The sequence below is a fragment of the Protomyctophum parallelum genome, assembly GCF_964188405.1.
Source record: "Protomyctophum parallelum genome assembly, chromosome: 7".
Lineage (NCBI taxonomy): Eukaryota > Metazoa > Chordata > Actinopteri > Myctophiformes > Myctophidae > Protomyctophum > Protomyctophum parallelum.
The window spans coordinates 37,189,193-37,211,593 of record NC_139705.1 but is presented as its reverse complement, the minus strand read 5'-3'; the positions used below and the strand labels follow the sequence as shown (position 1 = coordinate 37,211,593).

The 22,401-nt window shown below is 41.2% G+C and overlaps 2 protein-coding genes across 5 annotated transcripts in view; one reads left to right on the top strand and one right to left on the bottom strand.

Moving 5' to 3' along the window:
• The first annotated feature begins 373 nt into the window (after nucleotides 1-373).
• ctnnbl1 (catenin, beta like 1) lies at nucleotides 374-11,630 on the top strand. The gene is made up of 16 exons (XM_083770362.1): nucleotides 374-564; nucleotides 1,815-2,012; nucleotides 2,794-2,894; nucleotides 3,684-3,827; nucleotides 4,122-4,215; nucleotides 4,864-4,957; nucleotides 6,147-6,238; nucleotides 6,618-6,690; nucleotides 6,905-6,963; nucleotides 7,493-7,641; nucleotides 8,103-8,284; nucleotides 9,268-9,365; nucleotides 9,658-9,738; nucleotides 9,858-9,995; nucleotides 10,535-10,607; nucleotides 10,843-11,630. Exons 1-16 carry the CDS (start codon nucleotides 535-537, stop codon nucleotides 10,929-10,931), a joined length of 1,695 nt encoding a protein of 564 aa, XP_083626488.1. The 5' UTR covers nucleotides 374-534; the 3' UTR covers nucleotides 10,932-11,630.
• An 843-nt stretch (nucleotides 11,631-12,473) lies between these two features.
• The window catches only part of LOC310862450 (calcitonin gene-related peptide type 1 receptor-like), a 35,979-nt gene continuing 26,051 nt past the window's right edge, over nucleotides 12,474-22,401 (bottom strand). For 2 of the 4 annotated variants that reach the window (XM_083770370.1, XM_083770371.1), the window contains exons 8-13: nucleotides 22,111-22,264; nucleotides 21,571-21,631; nucleotides 19,394-19,460; nucleotides 16,383-16,601; nucleotides 15,847-15,888; nucleotides 12,475-14,814 (exon numbers count right to left, since the gene is read on the bottom strand). In XM_083770370.1, coding sequence (XP_083626496.1) covers nucleotides 14,500-14,814; nucleotides 15,847-15,888; nucleotides 16,383-16,601; nucleotides 19,394-19,460; nucleotides 21,571-21,631; nucleotides 22,111-22,264 — 858 coding nt within the window. In that variant the 3' untranslated portion in view covers nucleotides 12,475-14,499. Of the gene's footprint in view, nucleotides 14,815-15,846; nucleotides 15,889-16,382; nucleotides 16,602-19,393; nucleotides 19,461-21,570; nucleotides 21,632-22,110; nucleotides 22,265-22,401 lie in introns of all 4 variants that reach the window. The other 2 variants (XM_083770372.1, XM_083770369.1) reach the window with 2 other exon arrangements.

Here is a 22,401-nt window from a genome sequence, read left to right as displayed (position 1 = left end):
ATGTCCAGATAGTTGCCTTGCGGAGCCGTCTTTTGTCCAGTGTCCACTTTATAAAGTCCATGCACTCCAGTGAATAGCATTTATCCATTTAGATAACTTTATTATTATTATTATAAGGATTTAATTACTTATTCTTACACAGAAACATAATGTGTGTCTTATAGCATCATATAGCATCATTTAAATGCTTAATTTGTAGTTTTAATGTGCAAATTAAACTTTTTTTCAATACTCTAGAGGGTACTCTTATTTTGAAGAGATCGTCCACCGGAAGTCTTAAATTAGCTCACTAGATTAGCTCACTAGACGCTGCCGGAACTGGCCGCGTTATTATTATTAGACATCCGGCAAGAAGAAGTACGACTGAGCAACAAGACGCTTTACGGCAAAACGTTTTTGAAGCAAGCTCCCCGCTTGTGTTTAATGTTGATCTGCACACAGTTCACATCTCATTGAATGTGTCCATGACGTTTGGTTCAAACTACTTTTTCAGTTTCAGGAAGGATTTAAACTAGAAAAACAAGCAGAAAAAAGATGGACGTTGGTGAACTCCTGAACTATCAGGTGAATATGTTTTCAGTGTTATTATGACAACGGATAGCGACTAGCTTAGCGAGGCTCAGGCAACATGCATTCATTTGAATAAATGTAGTTTACCAACTTCATCCTCGTGAGTCGTGTGAATGCATACAGTGGTTAAATAATGTTGGACTGTCGCTTGCCAAAGGGACAGTCTTGTAACAACAAGATCTACAAGATAACTTGTAGATCTTTTATTTTTGCTTTTGGAAAGCAAAGCAGTGATATAAATTAACAAATACAGAGCTATTTAACAATATATATATATAACCTACACACATTTAATGTATGTACTATCGTGTAATATTAAACGTATCATAATCATAAGTTACTCTGACTTGACTCTGACTGACTTGACCCAATGGAAATAAGCGCTAAATATCTCAAAGGATTTAGAGCTATATACTTAGCTCTGGTCCAATTGGACCAGAGCTAGGGCTATACTGTAGCCTATATTTGCAAACTGTTAATACAGTATTCAATCATTTAAACTCTAGCCTTGGATCAAGACTTACTATCATAGATGTATTTGATTGAGTCTAGTAAAAGTCAGACTCGATCAAATACAAATAGTCTTGATCCAAGCATTCCAAGGCTACTCTGACTATATCCCAGACATATAGCCCGATATTCCATAAATAGGAATTGTATTCCAAATTCATATACAGCCATAGAACACCCAATACATGTTCATGGAGAAATTATAATCTCATTGGCGTTCTACATTGCCACGCAATAATACATTGCTGTAACATGGAGTCAACTCTTGCCACGAAGAGTTGGCATGTTTGGGCTAAGTTGGCACTAAGGAAAAGTTCACCTCCATGTAAAATTGGGTTTTCCCCCAAAATGTAAGTAAATAAATAAAATGTTTGTAAAATGCTCTTAAGTAATAATGTAAAGCATTTGCCAATAAAGGTTAAATATTTCTACTATTGTGACAAATTGCTACAAAACCTCTTTATTTATCCAATCATTTTGGGCATAAACAAGATGTTGAAGGATAACTTTTGGTCTGAAAATGATGTACTGTTCATGTAGAAATCATGTATACTTTACGTTACTTGTATCATTTCCGAGATGGAGACATAGCCCATCTACAAGCTCAAAGTGTCGCAATGCAATGGCTATTTCCGCTGTTTTAGAAATGTCGTGACATCTTGAATTTCTTGATGTCTGATCAGCTTGTTGTCTGTATTCATCTTGTTTTTTGTTCATTCCTTTCACCTTTGCAGCCTGATAGAGGCGCAAAGCGTCCTAGGGATGAGAATGGAGGAGAGGAGGAGACCAGAGGAGGGAGGAAGGGACATAGCAGGTTCAGTGGGGAGGTGACAGGAGGAGCAGGAGGAGAGACTGTCGACACAGACGAGCTGAATGGAGACAAGAGGAGGATCCTGGACAAGCTGATGGATCAGGACGAAGAGGAACCTGAGGTGGGTGATCACTGATGATGGGGATGAGAAACTTGAGTTATTTAAATTCATCATACTTGTATGGCGTCTATAGCGTTACTTAGCGTATGACGCCGAGAGGCTAAAGAGGGGAAATGTTTTAGCTGTCAGACTCGCTGCTTCAGTCGTTGTCATATGAGAATCACTGCTCCAGTCCAGGGTACTGCTTTAGTTATGTTTATTAAAGTTAGAAGTTTACTACAGTGAATCATAGCATAGAAAAAGCGATTTGCGGTCAACAAAATTGGACCTTCCCCGTTCACCCCCTCTCTCCTTCCATTCATGAAAATGCCGCTTTGCAAACAGCTGACTTTCTATGAGTGACGTAGGCTAGTAGCACACAACACCACGTGACCCATATAGCTGTCACCAAATAAATGGTAAATAAATGGTAAATGGTGCATTTATATAGCGCCTTTATCCAAGGCGCTTTTACAGAGATTGTGCATTACATTCACCCATTCACACACCGATGTCAGCGGAAACCATGCAAGGCACCAACTAGCACATCGGGAGCAATTAGGGGTTCAGTGTCTTGCTCAAGGACACTTCGACAGTAACTCTGGGGGAGCCCGGGTTCGAACTGACAACCTTATGGTTACCATCCAGGAACTCTACCCCTGAGCCACCGCCGCCGCCGCCGCAACAATACTAATCAATTTAATCTGAAAAGGTTGCACATCCCTGGTGTATTTGGTGTTCTAGTAGTAATTATCTTGTTTTTGTCTTTACTCTTTTCCTTTCTCCACTATGACATGAACAGACAGTCGACGAGAGTTCAGTGAAGAAAATGATCCTGACCTTTGAGAAAAGGTCATACAAAAATCAGGAATTGAGGATTAAGTTTCCAGACAACCCAGAGAAGTGAGTTGACTTTTGACTCAGTCTTTTGAAGATATCTGCAGAATGTATTTCCTAAATGCACATGTTGAAGCACCAGTCTATGCTACTTACATGTATATTACATGTATGCTACTTACATGTATGTAAGTAGCATCTGGGACTAGTAAGTACTAGCATCTGGGACTAGTAAGTACTAGCATCTGGGACTAGTTAATTAATACAATGTTTTAACTGATCTGTATGGTAGAGTTTGTTAATACCATATATAACTAGTACATCCACAGTGGTTCGAGGTGGTCTCCCTACTCTTCTTCCATTGAGAAATTTAGACCCTGGTGTCAGTAGGACACCTACTGGTTGATAATGACAATTACAGTTTTTGAAGCAGACTGTCCACCGGATTGGACAGTATTGCAATGACCTCTCCTGAGGGAGAGGAAGACAACGGAAATAAAAACATACATATTCAAATAGTTATTATTTAACCCATTTAAGACATGAGGCCTATTCTAAAAATGTCTAGCATTGTCCTAGCATTAGTTTTTTTTTTTAAACCTACAAATTGTTTCATGTCAAGGACCCCTGAGATCATTTGTATTTGGCTGCAGACCCCCCCCATATTTGATTTCAGGGACCCACAGAAGCAAGGATTTTAGTTTTTTTTAATCGCTTTAAAAATGTATTCAAATATCTGCTCAAAACGGTTTTCAAGATTCTTCAACAATAGCAGATCTACAAGATGATGTTAAATCCATTATAAATTACAATTATAATCTACAAGGTGTTTATGACACATGTTCTGTGCTCTAGGTTCATGGAAACGGAGCTGGACCTAAATGACATCCTCCAGGAGATGCACGTGATCGCCACCATGCCAGACCTCTACCATCTACTGGTGGAACTCAATGCTGTCCATTCCTTACTGAGTCTCCTCAGCCACGAGAACTCTGATATCCTCAGTGTCTTTAATACAAATAATTCCATGTATTATTATTATTTTATACTACTGCTTATAATGTACATACTAGCGTCATGTCCAGGGGGTGTACTTGTACATCAAGCTGCCTCACGCTCATGCTACAGAAACAGGACATAGGCTCCTGCCCTATGGGCCTCATGGCTCGGCAAGGCTACTTACTACTACTACTACTACTATAATATGTAGGGGACAGAAATGCTTTAATATCCATTTCTAGGAAGAAGAAGTACAGCAACTAGTCATTGTCCTTAATAGCTGGTCTTACATATTGCCATAGCAGTGGTGGACCTGCTCCAGGAACTGACGGATATTGATACGCTCAATGAAAGCGAGGAGGGGGCTGAGGTACTCATAGACACACTGGTGAGTGTTGCACTTGCATTTATGTGGTATTATTAATGCTGTTTTTTGTGTCGTTTGCTTTGGGGTACTTCTTTGTCAATGTATCTTTGCATCTACTTTGAATGCATTTTGTCCTCTGCATTTATCCCTGTCAAGGAAAATTCAAGCTTGCAGTCCAGATCGTATCTTAACCAATTTTGACCTGAGATCAGATTCTAAAAATGTCTTCTACACGCTGACAGTTTTCTGAAAAAGCTATGTTTCTATGTCAGTCGTTCTTCGATTTTAGACCTCTAGTCTAGTATGGGCCAAACCGATATCAGTCTTGCTCTAGTCTAGTACACAACTTTCAATCCACCCCACTCGTATCAGAATGTGCTGTGTTGCTGTTTGACTGAATATCAGGCTGCTTACAGTTGCTGACAATTTCACCTGGTCCACTTCTGACACTGGTTGCAATTAATTCAAATATGGTGCATAAATATAAATGGATATTATCACTATATAGCAATATGTAAAGAACAATTCCCATTTATCAGATTGATGAGAATTTAAATATCTAATGGCTATAGGTATAAATTATTGTCTAAACTCTAAACCCTCTGTCTTGTATTTAAATGTACATTCTTCCCTTGCTTAATGGTGTTGGTTGGGGCATCTCTTCTGTAGTTGGAGGGTCAGGTGGTGGCATTACTGGTCCAGAACATGGAGCGCTTGGATGAGCAGGTGAAGGAGGAGTCAGACGGAGTGTACAACACACTGGGTAAGGTCATGATGCATCTCAACTCTCACTATGAGTGTACAACACACTGGGTAAGGTCATGATGCATCTCAACTCTCACTATGTTTTGCAGCGGTACCATTTGTACGCCTGTGTTGTTGCTACCGGGACCCTCCATAATTGGTCTGTTCAGACAGAGAGCGAGTGACGCAGGCATTGTCGCCTGGATCAGCACACAGGTCTGCTCATGAGGGGTGCGGGGCGCGTAGTATGGAGAAAAAAAAGCTCTCATGAAACGAGCACACACACGACAATTTCACGGGACAGAGCCCATGAAAATACACTTGTGTAATCGCCTCCTCAACTTCTCACGCACGCCTCTCATTGAAAATGTAATACTAGGCATGTCAGTCGACCCCCCCCCCCTTATAAAGGTCTTATTTCTGGCATAAATGCACAGATGCTTCTACGATGTGAGAGTTATGATCTTTTAAAGTGCATAGAAGTTTAAACTTTATAGTTTAAACTTTATTATAGTCCCCGCCATGTGGCCAATTGCAACCATATTTCATTTTCACCCTTATTTCATACACTTAGAAATAGAATGAGTGTGCAACGTTTCTCGTCTTAATGTTTTCCCTTACAGAAAGTTAAGCAAATGGAATAGCAACTCTTTGTTGGTCTGGGTATTTTCCATGTCTGTGTAACAGGATTTGGGTGGTGTTTTCCTGCTCACCACTCTGTTTAGATATTCTAATCTACGCCTTCCGTGAATGTAGGTCCATTAAGTAACCGTGTTGTATCTTCTACTAGGCATGTAACGATTCACTCAACTCACGATACAATTCGTATCACGATATGAGGTTCACGATACGATTTTTCACGATAAAGAAAAAATACAGTTTTTTTAAATGTTATATAATTTAACTTCCCCCCTGAGATTTTTTATTTAACTACATTGCAAAAGAAGTAGCATTACTTTTGACAGTGCAGAAACATAATTGCCTTCCTTGATGAGCATCAACGACCATCATCACCTGGGCACAGTCACAGACACACACAGCTCCCTTCTACAGTGCTCTACTACTGAAAGTGACTATAATTTCTCTCCAAAAGCAAATCGATTTTTTTATTTCAATGAATCGATTCGAATCGATTCATATCGTCCGGATTAATATCGATATATATCAATATACGATATATCGTTACATGCCTACTTTCTACCCACCAGCCATCATAGAGAACATGGCAGAGTTCAGACCAGGCCTGTGTACAGAGGCAGCTCAACAGGGACTCATGCAGTGGCTGCTCAAGAGAATCAAGGTGAATTAGTTATGTTGATAATTATATCAGTCAGTTGATGAAATTCACATAAATGTGAGACTGTCACAGGAATTCCTCAGTTTTGTATTTTTGGGCCTCACACTAGTTTCTGTCCTATTTCATATAAGTTGGTTCTGTATTGATGAGCATTTTTTATAATAAAACTGCCCAACCACAAGCTACAGGTTTACATATTAATGTATTGCTAAATTTCCAGATGATGTCTATATTATATACCGGTAGTTTAATCAGTGACGATAACGTATACCACTAGAACTACATGACACACCCAATCTCTGTAATGAAATAAGTATGTTTTATGGATGAGGTGTACAGTAATTAAAATTATTTAATCTTCCCCTTTCTTCCTCTCACTCAGGCAAAGATGCCATTTGATGCTAACAAGTTGTACTGCAGTGAAATATTGGCAATCTTGCTGCAAAACAATGACAGTGAGTCTTCTAAAGATTGTTCTTATGTAACAAAATAGTGATAATACATCGACTCCCTCTGTTTTCTCTTACATCATCCTGTTCATTTCTTTCTTCTGCATTCTTCCTTTTCCCCCTTCACTCAGCATCTGTGTCATTTTTGATTTTAGCTATATCATTTATATACAGCAACAGCTTTTGCTAGTCCGTGTCCCTCTGTCTTTCTCCCTCTTAGACACCAGAGAACTGTTAGGAGAGATGGATGGCATTGATGTGTTACTGCAGCAACTCTCTGTAAGTTATATATGTAGTATATACATGTATATAAATATACACGTATATAAAATGGGTTTCTTCTAAAATGTATTCACGCAGTGGTTGCACATTTACATAGTGAGACACTCACTTATGTTACTCGGTGAACTGAGTCTCCTAGTTGACACTTCATCAGCTATGATTTCAGCACAGCCTTTTGTTCATTTTAAAAGCCATGCCATTAAAAAGTTATAGAGTTATAAAACTGGGGTTTATATATAGAATACACTAAATGGGATTTAAGTTCCTTGTTAACATAATGTTAACCTTCTGCTTGTTTAGGAGTTCATTAACTATATTATAAGCAGGCTAATTTATCACCTATACAGTACCTGGTTGTGCATGTGTCTCGGACAGGCGCATACATCAGGCATAATGTGTTAAAACCAGTCTAAGGACTACCAACAGTCGCTTTGAAGAATAAAATCTTTGCGCACGTTTCATCGGCATACACACGAAAAAGCCTAAGAATATCTTTACTGTGATACCTTGTACTCCCCTTTCTCAGGTGTTTAAGCGTCACAATCCAGCCACAGCTGAGGAGCAGGAGATGATGGAGAATTTGTTTGACTCTCTTTGTTCTTGCCTCATGCTCGCTGCCAATAGAGACCGCTTTCTCAGGGGGGAGGGTCTTCAGCTCATGAATCTCATGCTCCGGTAAGAGGACCTAGAAGTTTTATTGTGGGCTACAACAAAATATGCTCAGAATAGAGCGTCGCAGTCCCTCCCCCTTTCAGAACGACGAGTGGCCCAGGAAATGAAATGCAATGCATTGCTCCCATAGGATTAAAGTATTTATTTAAAGACGGTTACGCCACGGACAAAGCCAACTCGGATCGTGACAAATCATGACAATGAACACAATGTTTTGGGCCGATCAAATAATTTACAAGAAGAAAAACAAAATATTGTGTTCATTGTCATGATTTGTCACGATCTCAGTTGGCTTTGTCCGCGGCGTAATCGTCTTTAAATAAATACTTAAAGAAAATCCTATGGGAGAAATGCATTGCATTTCATTTCCTGGGCCACTCGTCGTTCTGAAAGGGGGAGGGACTGCGACGCTCTATAATGGTTTGGTAATAATTGTCCATCTCTGACATTTCCTCATTTCCCAGTGAAAAGAAAATCTCTCGGACTAGCGCTCTGAAGGTCCTTGACCATGGAATGATTGGAGCAGAGGGGGCTGATAACTGCCATAAATTTGTAGACATCCTTGGCCTCAGAACCATCTTTCCCCTCTTCATGAAGACACCGAAGAAGATGAAAAAGGCTGGCATGACCGAAAAGGAGCACGAGGGTTAGTCAACATATACAAGGATGATTTGCTAGCGCAAAGATATGAAGACTAATGGACACATTGAAGGCCAAAGTTGCAAAGACAAACTAATTCATATAGTATGAATATTTGCAGCCGAGATTATTATATAGTGCCGCCGAGCTTTTCTCGACATAACGCAGGATATGATAAGAACGTAATTTTAATGTCTTTTGGTGCATTAACGAACTTCAACATTTTAGTCTATCAGTATGTTGGGGTTGCTTGTTTGGAATAACAATGTCTCTGAGCATATCTTTAAAGCGCAATAACACTTTGGTAGAAGTGTTGGTTGTGTAGTTACCATGGCCTGATGTCTTTCTCTATTGCTCCATTGATTAGAAATTGATATCCCAAAAAATGGTCTCCTCATTGACTTAACATTGCACAGTCAAGTAGCTCTCAAACTTCTCAAAGTCACTTCTTTAACAAATAAATGATTGCAAACCAATCAGATTCTGCCAATATATAACAACATCAGACACAAAACCCACCCTCTACTGCATTTATTTTAAAGAAATGCCAGTACAGTATGTCAACTTCCCGATCTAGGTATGTGGATCCAGTCTGGGTGGTCTTCCGTTAAAATAGCAAGATCAACATGAAGTGAAGTTTTAAAAATGACACAAAAAGACAGTAATGGGTTTTGTGATTTTATACTTTATTTGCATTTGTTTTCTTGATAAAATAGTGACTGAGAGCTGTTTCACAGGTTTCTATGGTAGATTTCTAACCAACGAAAGTTACCTAACAGAGTAACATATCTTGCCAATATTTGGAGTTGCATCACGGTAAGGTAAATGAGCAATCCATTCCAAACCTCTACTAAAGTGTCATTGCACTGCACTGACACTTTAGTAGTATTTAAGTTCAATATTTGGCAAATCGTCCAGGTTTGATCAGGTGATATTGATGAGGATGGCCACAGTTTGTCAAATGAATTTATTCTTGTATGTTGTGTCTAGAACATGTCTGCTCCATCATCGCCTCCATGCTGAGAAACCTCAAGTCTCAGCAGAGAACTCGACTTCTAAACAAGTTTACTGAGAACGACTGTGAAAAGGTCAGTTTCTGTCAGTTGTATCTGCTTCATGACTACAAGCAGTAAACGCCTGTCCGGGTAGCTGTTTGTGTGCATGCCTATGGGCATTTGTGGTTGTTCCTTTTAAGTTTTTGTGTAGTAACTATATATCCACTATATAAATTGCAAATATCCAGTTTACAAGCTCACAATGTGTCACATCACGACACATAAGATTGTCGATTGGCTATTTCCACTATAGGAAAATAAATGGTTAATAAATCATACATTGCTGTCTCTCCCCCCTCCCCCCCACCCTTCTCTCCATCCCTAGGTTGATCGACTGATGGAGTTGCATTTTAAGTACCTAGAGGCTGTTACACAGGCTGACAAGAGAATAGAAGGAGAGAAACATGTAAGGCTGTGTGTGGGGGTGTGTGTGTGCGTGTGTGTGTGGGGTGTGTGTGTGTGTGTGTGGGGGGGGGGGTGTTAAGTGAGTGTTCTTGATATACTGACCTTTTCACATGTGTGTAGGATATGGTGCGACGTGGAGAGATCTTGGATGACCAGCTGGAGGATGACTTTTATCTTCGTCGTTTGGACGCTGGCCTGTTTGTTCTGCAGCTGCTCTGCTACATTATGGTAGAGATAAGCAACTCGGGGATAACACAGGTATACACACATACTGTACACATGCAGTACTCCAGTCCACACACCCGAACGTGCGCACAAAGTACATACATACATTGTAGCATACAGGCACACATGGTTCAGTAAGCCCACGTTTCGTTTTGAAACGTAAACTTTCTGTTTGTTTTCGGTACAGACTTGACGTCACAGTGTTTGTACATATTGGTACATAAGAGTAGCCTGGCTCCAGCCCTGAATCGCTAGCCACGCCCATTAAGAAAATATGTTCTGGTAATGAAGTGAAACGAAATGAGATTCAGACTGAGTGTCAGGCTAACATAAGAGCTTAGTTTAGTGCTGGGTAATCATTGTTCTCTTCCAGTTGTGAATTTGGTTTTTCAAATTGGAAAACATAGACCTATTCACTTTGTGTGCATCACTTGTACTATACATAAACCAAGTCGGACGTTATAAAATGTTTGCTCTGCAAAAGAAGTTGAGTTGATTACTGATGGCACTTCAATCAATAAAATCCTATGTGTGTAATGTGGGGTTGTTTTTGTGTGTGTGTCTTTGTGTAGCTGCAACAGAGGGTTCACCAGATTCTGAATCTGAGAGGAGGCTCTGTCAAAGTGGTACGACACATCATGAGAGGTAATGTTACTAGAATACCAAACACACCCTACACATTTTGTTACCAAGCATTGGATGGGTTTTAATGCGTTGGTGAAAAAACTTTTAGTAAGAAAAGTCAATGGATGTGTTTGCCCGCATTCAATTGTGTGATTTTTACAGAATAAACCATCTTTGACGTCTCTCCCGTCCTCTGGATTGAAACTCAAGATGGCCAGTGGTGAGCTAATCAACTGTCACCTGTTGTGTTTTGCAGAGTACGCTGAGAGCATCGGAGATGGGAAAACCCAAGAGTTCAAAGAGGCTGAACAGAAGAGAATCATGGACCTGGCAGACAACTTCTAACATCTCTTGTTCTATTTCTCACGCAAACACATTTTTATTTGTGTGTACTGTGAACTGAACATACTGCTAACTAAAAATACCCAACCCTTAAAATCGGGTCTCCGAGGCTACCCAACCCTTGGTGTGAACATGCTGTTAACTGAGAATACCCAGACTTGGATAAGCTTCTATTTGGCTAGTAGAATGGACTGTGCAGTATTTAAAGGAGAGGTATCTGATATTGTCTTTGTTTAAAAAAGTGTTGCATAGCTCTGTATTCCCATAGTAATCATTACTATAGAGTGTATTCAGTAATAGGTGTCTCCCCAGCTCTTTAGTAAACAGAAAATACATTTTCAGGTCAGGAAACTGAACGTCCATCGCATAGTGATGACCTGCCTGGGAGATATGCACATTACAGAACAAACACTATAGTATTGGTTATCAGAATATATTATGAATATAGCATGACAAATGACAATAAGACTTTAAGTTTGGCATAGCTCCATTCTACGAGTATGTTCAGTGGCATTTCATAGCATAGTGGTAAATGGCTAGTTTGACATCATTGTGCAGGCGTTTCTGCACTTTGCACAGAAATTCACAGAATGCATAAGGTATTCAGGCTATGTTATGTTGTGGGAACAGATATGTCATATTTTACAAGAAACCCACATCGGAACAATGAGATTGAATGATTGTTTTATTGAAATACCTGACTGCCAGTGTACGACCATTGCCTACAACAATGTCACTGACATCTTAGTTATCCCTGAAACTCATGCATTCCAGAAAGAACCGGTCTAGCTTAGAATCATTATTATTTTTGAACAAGAGTTTTTAAGATTCAGGTGTATCTGTATCTTTGGCACCTGAAATTAAGATACGAAACATGAGGTATAGCTGTGGCAATAGTGGCCATAGTTCTAGTACACTGGTTTAAAATACCTATAGTTTTACAAGTGGTGTGAGAGTGAGTGTTGTAAGTGTACATGGACAAAAACCGCAGGATTACCAACCGGTCGCTTCCAAGGTTATTTCTGTATCTGCTTTATTTGCTTTGCGTTTACTTGTAAAATGTTTTCTAATAAAACATTTGGTAATAAGATCCTGAGACAATCTTCATTTGGTTAATGTACTGGCTTAGAAATGGAGAATGCCACGGTTTGCCAACCACAGAGTGAGAGAGAAATATGGAGAGCAAATTCTCTAAGGGATCAAAGGTCTCATGACAGAAAACACTAGCTTCTTAATCTTAAATATAGTTGGTGCACAGATGCATGTGCAGTGCCAGTGTGGAGCTCCGCCTGACAGGTGTTGCCCCAGCCTGTAGCTATCTTTACGTGCAGTGACAATTATCACCCTCCCTACAGAAGTAGTAGCAAAACGTGTTTTGAAGAAAACAGGTTATTTATTTGAATTTAGTAACCCAGTAATTAGTTACTAAGCACTGCACTTGTATTGTGGTAAAGACAACAAAAAAACTGGAAGAATTTGGTCTTAATTTCTTCATATTGTAAAAGAACTCAAAATATTCAAATACACTGAACGGAAACCCAAACTATTTTCTCGTGTTTTTATTTGCACTAATAACTGGCGGTACTCATTAAAAGAAAAAGTATACAAAGTTGGCATTTCCTGTGACAGATTAATGGAATGTTTCTTATGAATCTCTTGGGAAATATCTGTACAATATGACAAACATTTATGCACTGGAGATGTGAGTCTGAAGTAGATCTACAGTAGGCCCATAACACAGACAAAGAGCAAAGGACAGGGGAATATCTAGTCTTTCATAGATCAGACATTGTATACGGATACATGTGTACATTCAATGTGGGCTAGAGTACCACCAGAAATGATCACCAACCATCCTACGCCCTATGCTTTGAAAACCAATCCTGATACTGTCCCAGTATGGAAGACCGCTCTAAAGTCTTTGTATTGGTTATGTGATGCTATTGTGATTAATTTAGTTTCCCAATTGTTTCCACCGATTTATTGAATTTAGATTTCCCCCGTATGTACTGTATAAAGTATCTCTGATCTCTGATCGTAGATTAGTGAGTATCATGTTAACATATTATGTTGGTTACTATTACACCATAAATGTTTTTCCACCATCAAACAATGGTTCAATCATACCATAGTGCACATTCAAGCTACTTAGAACTTGCATGGTAGTTTCAAAATGCACTTTATTTTTGCTTGTTATATCTTCACACAGTGTGTTCCCTCATCAGTTCATATCATCAGATAACAAATAGAAATTCTACCAAATTTGGTTATTTATATACAACATAATTTTCAGTAAAATGTTATCAATGAGGGCTTAACTAACCACTTAAACCCCAGCATCAATATTGTGGGGAAAACCTTCACAGAAAATAGCAGACCTACAAGCTCACATTGTGTTGTGTTGGGACACATTGTAGAGCTTGTGAGCTTGCAAGGTGGCTGTTTTCAGCGAAGACTGAAAATGAAGGTGCACAGCATATATCATGGCACTCCAGGCTGTTCGAGATAAGACAAAAGTGGTGGACAGAAGGGGCATCCAGACCCACCACTAGAGGCCCTAAAAACACATAAAAACACCTAAAAGACGGAAGATGGAAGTTCAGTGTCAAAAGGACACTGACATTGATATGCTTTAAAACGCTTGTACCCCCAATCTGGCTTGTGTTCTTTTATACAACATGTATTGTCTCCATTGTGTGAAAAACCTTTAACTGCACTGAACCCAGGGCAAAATCACATCTCTAAAATGTATGTGCTGCTCAGGAAAGGGTTTCTCAGTGTTCCTGATATGTAGATGTGATAAGACACAAAAGCGATGAGAAGTGTACAATGTGGGCTCAAAGAAGGCACTAGATACAGTATCTGCCAACCAAAAGGATTAGACATTCAGCATTAACAGTGAGCACAGGCTTCAATGGATGCAGTAAAGTACATCAAATAGCCTATTTAAATATGGCTCTGTATCAAAATGACAGGTTATTACACTTCTGTCTATTAATACAATATTATGAAGACTGATAGCCTATATAGCCACACTCAGGCCTACATGTTTTACATTAAGTGCTAAAATGTAATTACAATATGATACAGTAGCAAATATGTAATATAATTTGTGTCCAACTGTCTGTATGTGTGCTTATTTGGAACAATCATTATGCTCGTGTGTACTGTTCATATATTTATGTATAGTGTTCAGATTAGATATTTCATGCATACAGTACGTAATACTGTTCTGATATCTCATACATAGGGCCAACACATACTGTTTCATACTCTTATGATGACTCATACATACATCATGCATACATACTCAGACTTCAGACTTTTCATACACCTACATACTGTTCGGATATCTCATACATATGCACATACATACATTTGAACTTGACGGAATCACGCTGTGAATCAAACTCGAATGGCAAGAGCCCAAGGAGATAGATTTTTGTCAGTTGAACAATACAAAGAAACAACACCATTTTCAGTTCTGTTAATTGTGTCTTTGTCTGTCTGTCAGTCAGTCAGTCTGTCTGTCACGTGGACTCATTGTCCATTCAGAAAACGTCAAACCAAATCAGATGTTGGTGGTCTCCAGCATTTTGGACATGTCTGCCTCTCCGTTGGTGTACCTCTTCCGGTAGCTTTGCTGGCCATTGGGTTGCTCCTGTCCCCACTGGGCAGGCCCGTCGGTGGACCTGGACAGGTGGTTGCTGAGGGGGTAATGGGGCGTGACGACGGGAGGCTCCAGGTTGATGGTGGCACGGCTCGTCTCCGTCACAGAGTTAGTGTGGTAGTAGGCAGAGTTGTTGGTCATGGGCGTTTCTCCCCAGCCCGTTTTGCCCCATGCCACTTTCCACTGAGCCCACTTCCTGCGCAACGCTGTCTGTGCCTAGTTAAGATGGAACACACATTATAAGACCACTCAACTCCAGGTCCACGTACCACCAATGGTCCGTTTGGATATTTTGAAATCATTTTCATCTCTGGAACCATAGAGATTTTAATTGAACTCAGAGCATACAAATGGAGACATTTGTTCCATTTGAACACTCTCAGAGTTACAGACCAACCCCTGGTGGTCCCCGGACCCGACGTCGAATACTATTGTTCTAAAATCCTGAATTTGTATTAAATTGAGAGTGTACAAATGCAACTAAATTGACCCAATGGACCAATTTGTACACTGTCAGAGTTAAGTGAACACAGAAACAGATCGGACAGAACTGCCAACCGCACATAAAATAATTTCAATATCATATATGATGATCAGAACTGTAATTTAAAAGTTACACTTGATTGTTTTCCCCTTTTATAGAGATCAGTAGACCATATGTTGTGTGATTCAAAATCGGTTATTAACAATGGTTTATTATATTTATTATCTGGCATCATTATCAGGAGGCAAGGACTCTGGGCTGCACTGTTGTGCTTTTGTGCTAGTCTGTAGTACTTGTGCACATGATGACCTTCATAAATGGCTCAGTATATCCATCCTTCACTTTGCCTACTCTCCTGCTACTTTAATTTCAATAGCTGTCTCAGTTATGACCTCCCTGCAGGTAGTGTTAATTTAAAGCCTGATATAACACTTCTTTCATTCAGCAAAACTATCTTCAAGGTTCACATTGTTTCACAAACAATAATAGTTGGTAGAAACATTGCAGGCGGTGAAATAAGAATATAAAATATGAATGTGTTTAATGTCAGCGAATTAATCATATTACAAATATGCTTGAGGTTTGCAAAATAGGCACCAAGCATTGACTCATAACGCATTTCTGTTGATACATCTAAGATGCCTTTTTATGTATAAAGTAGGCCTACTTTATACGTAAAAGATGAATTCCATCAGCTAGTACTAGTTGAGATATATTGGTTGATAATGTGTCGAGACATCTTCAAAATACTATTGTTGACTTACCTCAGCATTGCAGAAACAGAATATAATTGCCACCAGAAGTCCCTGTGAAGAGAAAAAGTATCCTGTAATTGAATAATTCAGACAACAGGTCTTGGAGTCATGTCTTGGTTTGATAAAGCTAATCTATGTAATAATATTAAAAGTTATTATGGTCTCTGGGTGGCGGGGTGTCGGCAGAGAGGGAGCTTGTGTCTGACGTCAGACCAGAGCTGCTTAGAGCAAGAGAAACAGAGAGAAGGTGAGATGGATAGGGAACGTGCAGAGGCGCGGGTGCTAGACGGGGCCTTGAGGGATCTCGGGCACCTTCGAAGACCGTTTTGAGGTCCAAACGTCGGTTTCTATTGTCAACAAACAACAAATGTCTGCATCGTGGCCACGAGTGTGCAGCCTTTTTCTTTATCCCCCCTAAGAAGGCCACGGCAGCCCTGTTGCACCACCAAGACATGTTTGAATTACTTTCTTCTTTTCACTGAATAATGAAAGAATGTGAAGAATGAGAAGGTTGAGGCCCGAAACGCATTAGCCTTGACATGTACCTGGAAGTGGGCAAAGATGTTCATGACCAGCTCATAGACGGCCCTGGCCATGCGTCCCTCTGGCCTCCAGGGGACCAGGATGAACTGGGCCCCCAGCAGGGGCATCAGGATGAGGGTGGCACGCACTGCCTTCATGTAGGCATTAGACTGGGCACGGTGCGTCACCTTCAGCTTGGTGATCAATACTCGAACTATGTTCAACAGGAAGAAGAAATTCACCTGCGTAGACAGTAGGAGAGATGGATACATCGCTATAGCACTTTAAACGAACATCCGATTAACAAACATTAATGCCTGATGCTGCAAATGTATTAGTGGTTTGCGCCATGTCGTGCACCGACAATAGCAGCTCTACAATAATCAGTGACAAACGGACGGTGTACTCTTTGGCACGGCCTCTAGCCAGGGGGTCCGCAAAATAATTCTGAAATAAAGCTGAAATGTGGTATTTCAACAGATACAGTAGATGAGCATCTTGTGGCCACTAGACCCGTAAGGCCCACAAGATGAGTGACCCACCCTGACACGTATGAGACAAATGACTCACAAGATGAGTGACCCACCCTGACACGTATGAGACAAATGACTCACAAGATGAGTGACCCACCCTGACACGTATGAGACAAATGACTCACAAGATGAGTGACCCACCCTGACACGTATGAGACAAATGACTCACAAGATGAGTGACCCACCCTGACACGTATGAGACAAATGACTCACAAGATGAGTGACCCACCCTGACACGTATGAGACAAATGACTCACAAGATGAGTGACCCACCCTGACACGTATGAGACAAATGACTCACAAGATGAGTGACCCACCCTGACACGTATGAGACAAATGACTCACAAGATGAGTGACCCACCCTGACACGTATGAGACAAATGACTCACAAGATGAGTGACCCACCCTGACACGTATGAGACAAATGACTCACAAGATGAGTGACCCACCCTGACACGTATGAGACAAATGACTCACAAGATGAGTGACCCACCCTGACACGTATGAGACAAATGACTCACAAGATGAGTGACCCACCCTGACACGTATGAGACAAATGACTCACAAGATGAGTGACCCACCCTGACACGTATGAGACAAATGACTCACAAGATGAGTGACCCACCCTGACACGTATGAGACAAATGACTCACAAGATGAGTGACCCACCCTGACACGTATGAGACAAATGACTCACAAGATGAGTGACCCACCCTGACACGTATGAGACAAATGACTCACAAGATGAGTGACCCACCCTGACACGTATGAGACAAATGACTCACAAGATGAGTGACCCACCCTGACACGTATGAGACAAATGACTCACAAGATGAGTGACCCACCCTGACACGTATGAGACAAATGACTCACAAGATGAGTGACCCACCCTGACACGTATGAGACAAATGACTCACAAGATGAGTGACCCACCCTGACACGTATGAGACAAATGACTCACAAGATGAGTGACCCACCCTGACACGTATGAGACAAATGACTCACAAGATGAGTGACCCACCCTGACACGTATGAGACAAATGACTCACAAGATGAGTGACCCACCCTGACACGTATGAGACAAATGACTCACAAGATGAGTGACCCACCCTGACACGTATGAGACAAATGACTCACAAGATGAGTGACCCACCCTGACACGTATGAGACAAATGACTCACAAGATGAGTGACCCACCCTGACACGTATGAGACTAATGACTCACAAGATGAGTGACCCACCCTGACACGTATGAGACAAATGACTCACAAGATGAGTGACCCACCCTGACACGTATGAGACTAATGACTCACAAGATGAGTGACCCACCCTGACACGTATGAGACAAATGACTCACAAGATGAGTGACCCACCCTGACACGTATGAGACAAATGACTCACAAGATGAGTGACCCACCCTGACACGTATGAGACAAATGACTCACAAGATGAGTGACCCACCCTGACACGTATGAGACAAATGACTCACAAGATGAGTGACCCACCCTGACACGTATGAGACAAATGACTCACAAGATGAGTGACCCACCCTGACACGTATGAGACAAATGACTCACAAGATGAGTGACCCACCCTGACACGTATGAGACAAATGACTCACAAGATGAGTGACCCACCCTGACACGTATGAGACAAATGACTCACAAGATGAGTGACCCACCCTGACACGTATGAGACAAATGACTCACAAGATGAGTGACCCACCCTGACACGTATGAGACAAATGACTCACAAGATGAGTGACCCACCCTGACACGTATGAGACAAATTACTCACAAGATGAGTGACCCACCCTGACACGTATGAGACAAATGACTCACAAGATGAGTGACCCACCCTGACACGTATGAGACAAATGACTCACAAGATGAGTGACCCACCCTGACACGTATGAGACAAATGACTCACAAGATGAGTGACCCACCCTGACACGTATGAGACAAATGACTCACAAGATGAGTGACCCACCCTGACACGTATGAGACTAATGACTCACAAGATGAGTGACCCACCCTGACACGTATGAGACAAATGACTCACAAGATGAGTGACCCACCCTGACACGTATGAGACAAATGACTCACAAGATGAGTGACCCACCCTGACACGTATGAGACAAATGACTCACAAGATGAGTGACCCACCCTGACACGTATGAGACAAATGACTCACAAGATGAGTGACCCACCCTGACACGTATGAGACAAATGACTCACAAGATGAGTGACCCACCCTGACACGTATGAGACAAATGACTCACAAGATGAGTGACCCACCCTGACACGTATGAGACAAATGACTCACAAGATGAGTGACCCACCCTGACACGTATGAGACAAATGACTCACAAGATGAGTGACCCACCCTGACACGTATGAGACAAATGACTCACAAGATGAGTGACCCACCCTGACACGTATGAGACAAATGACTCACAAGATGAGTGACCCACCCTGACACGTATGAGACAAATGACTCACAAGCAGGGCAGCCTGAATGGGCCCATGGATGATGTAGAGCAGGTGTGTGTCTGAGCGGATCCAACACCTGGAATGTATCGCACGCACGCACGCACGCACGCACGCACGCACGCACGCACGCACGCACGCACACACACACACACACACACACACACACACACACACACACACACACACACACACACACACACACACACACACACACACACACACATGTTCAGGTTCAGGTTTATTTGTCATTTGTATAGATACAGAGTATACATACAATGAAATTTATTTTGCTCAGAGCACTCTCAGTCTTACATACACAGGACATAAACAAACATCTATAGTGCAAGAAAAGACAAAAACAGGAAAAGAAAAGTGCAAGTGAAGTGAAGTGCAATACAGTTCAAGGTCAGCTGTTCAGCAGCCTGACTGCCTGGGGGTAAAAACTGTTACTGAGATGGGTGGTACGAGATTTGATGCTCTGGTAGCGTTTTTTGGAGGGGAGTAGTTTGAACAGGGTATTTGCGGGGTGGCTGGTGTCTTCCATGATGTTATGGGCTTTTTTCATACAGCGAGTGGTGTAGATGTTATGGTCCTTAGGAAGTATTAAGTTGTTAACTTAATTTTAGCAAATTTATATATTTTTAATAATGGGATGAATCTACAACAAGAGCCATTCTAGGGCTAAATCTAGAGTTGCAATACCCTCCATTGACTCCCCACTCATCAAATAAATATTGTTTTGCTATAAGTTATTCATCCCTCTTTCATCCATCCGGCGAGACGGGTCGCCGCATTTTAGGAGCACCAAGCAACTCCTCCAGGTGCTCCTCTGAGTACTAGACCAAAAAAGTTGTGTGCAGCCCTGGTTATGGAGACTGGGTAATTCTGTAGTGCCGATGATTTTAGCTGCTGTTTTAATGGTCCTCTTGCAATCCTGAGCGGTCGTGTTACCGTACCACACTGTGATACAGCCAGTTAAGACACTTTCAATTATACAGCGATAAAAGTTCACTAGTCCTTTTGTACTTAAGCCAAATTTTTTAAGGCGCCTCAGAAAGTACAGTCGCTGCTGCGCCTTCTTGAGGATGTACTCGTTGTTGAGTGACCATGTGAATGTGTCTGTGATATGTATGCCCAGGAATTTAAAGTTATCAACTATGTCGACAGATGACCCTTTGATGGAAATGGGGGTGTGGATGCCTTTGGACTTCCTAAAGTCTACAATGATTTCTTTGGTCTTATTGGTGTTAAGTGAGAGGTTGTTGTTATCGCACCATAGAGTTAGATCCTCTATCTCCCTCCTATAGGCCCTCTCATCACCGTCGGTTATTAGTCCGATCACTGTGGTATCATCCACAAATTTAATTATGATGTTATTCTTGTATCTGGCGACACAATCAAACGTAAACAAGCTGTACAGCAGAGGACTGAGGCAGCAGCCTTGGGGCGCACCGGTTCTGGTGAGAATTGTGGATGAGCTTCTCTCTCCTATGCGAACACACTGGGGCCTACCCGTCAGAAAATCAAATAGCCAGTTACAGATGGAGCTGCCCACACCAAGGCCACTGAGTTTCAACACTAATTTAGATGGTACAATAGTGTTAAATGCGGAACTATACTCTATGAACAGTAGTCTGACATAAGAGCTTTTCTTTTCTATAAGAGCTTTTCTTTTCTCACACACACACACACACACACACAGCCTTTTCAATCACATTAACCAAAAAGAGCTGTTATAACAGGAAACATTTTCAGGTGGGTCACCAATTTCATCCAATTGGAGAGAGAACCCAATCACAATGACATTCATGCTGTATCCTGAATGCGTTCCTGATTGGATGAAATTGGTATCCCAACCTAAAAAAATAACAGAAATCTATTTACTAAAGAGCTGGAGACACCTGTTACTATTATACTCCACACTATGATTACTATGGGACACTAGAGCTATTTAAACTTAATTTAACAAAAACTTAAATCACTTATAGCACCTTTAAACTTGCACATTCACTGAATATTGTTGACACACCCACAGCATGATGGCAACGATTCTGAATCACAATGCTTTAGTTTAGATTCTCAGCGCTGTCGGGAGATGATATTACTTACCTATAGCTCAGAGACAACACTACACATTGTTTTAGCATCCACCAGAGGTCAACATAATGTATGTGGTGTATTCTTACTTGTCATTAAAGAACAGCTCTCGCCCCACAGCGTATGTGATAGCAGGAACAACAGGAAAGCCTGGAGAGGAAGAAATTGTACTGAATTATGATCTCGTTGCTGTTACTTTTCAGGAAACAGAAGAAAATAAATCCAATTGATCCAATGTAGTTGTTATTTAGACACATTTGACCAGAGCATCGTGGTCAAACGTGGTGAGATCCATTGACTTTGATTAATTCTGCATCTCCAATGCAGAATGAATCAAAGTCTGGCTCAGAGAGTCTGAGCCAGACTAGCGATTCAGGGTCTGGAGCCAGGCTAGTTGTCATATGAAGTGTACAGGTGCCTCTAGACGCTGTTGTGGACTGTGGGGGGTTTGGAGAGTTGTAGGATGGGATGAATAAGAATGATGGCTTGTTAACGTTGGTTAATAAAGTTTGGATGAAATCCTGACATGGTTGTCTCTAACAGTATCAGAATAACAGAGTAACTGAGTTATAACTGAACTTATAAGTTATAACTTTTATAACGCAGACGTTTTTGATCTTGAGACTCACCCCATCCCAAGACATAGTACCAGAACAGCTGTTGTTCGCCTACAAAGACGGCCACGATAATGAGAGTATGGAGATAAATGCCTTCGCACAGCATCCAGAAGTAGTTGGAAGCAACTGTATACTGGTTGATTACATAGAGGACCTTACAACTGATCTGGGGACAGAGAGTAGACACACAGATTGCATTTAGATGAGTGATAGGAAGTTCGAAAAGGAGTTTAAGGCAACGGGGGGGGGGGTTCCAGGGGTCTCCGGGGGAAGGGGGGGTTATGAAACTCTTCTATCGAAAGA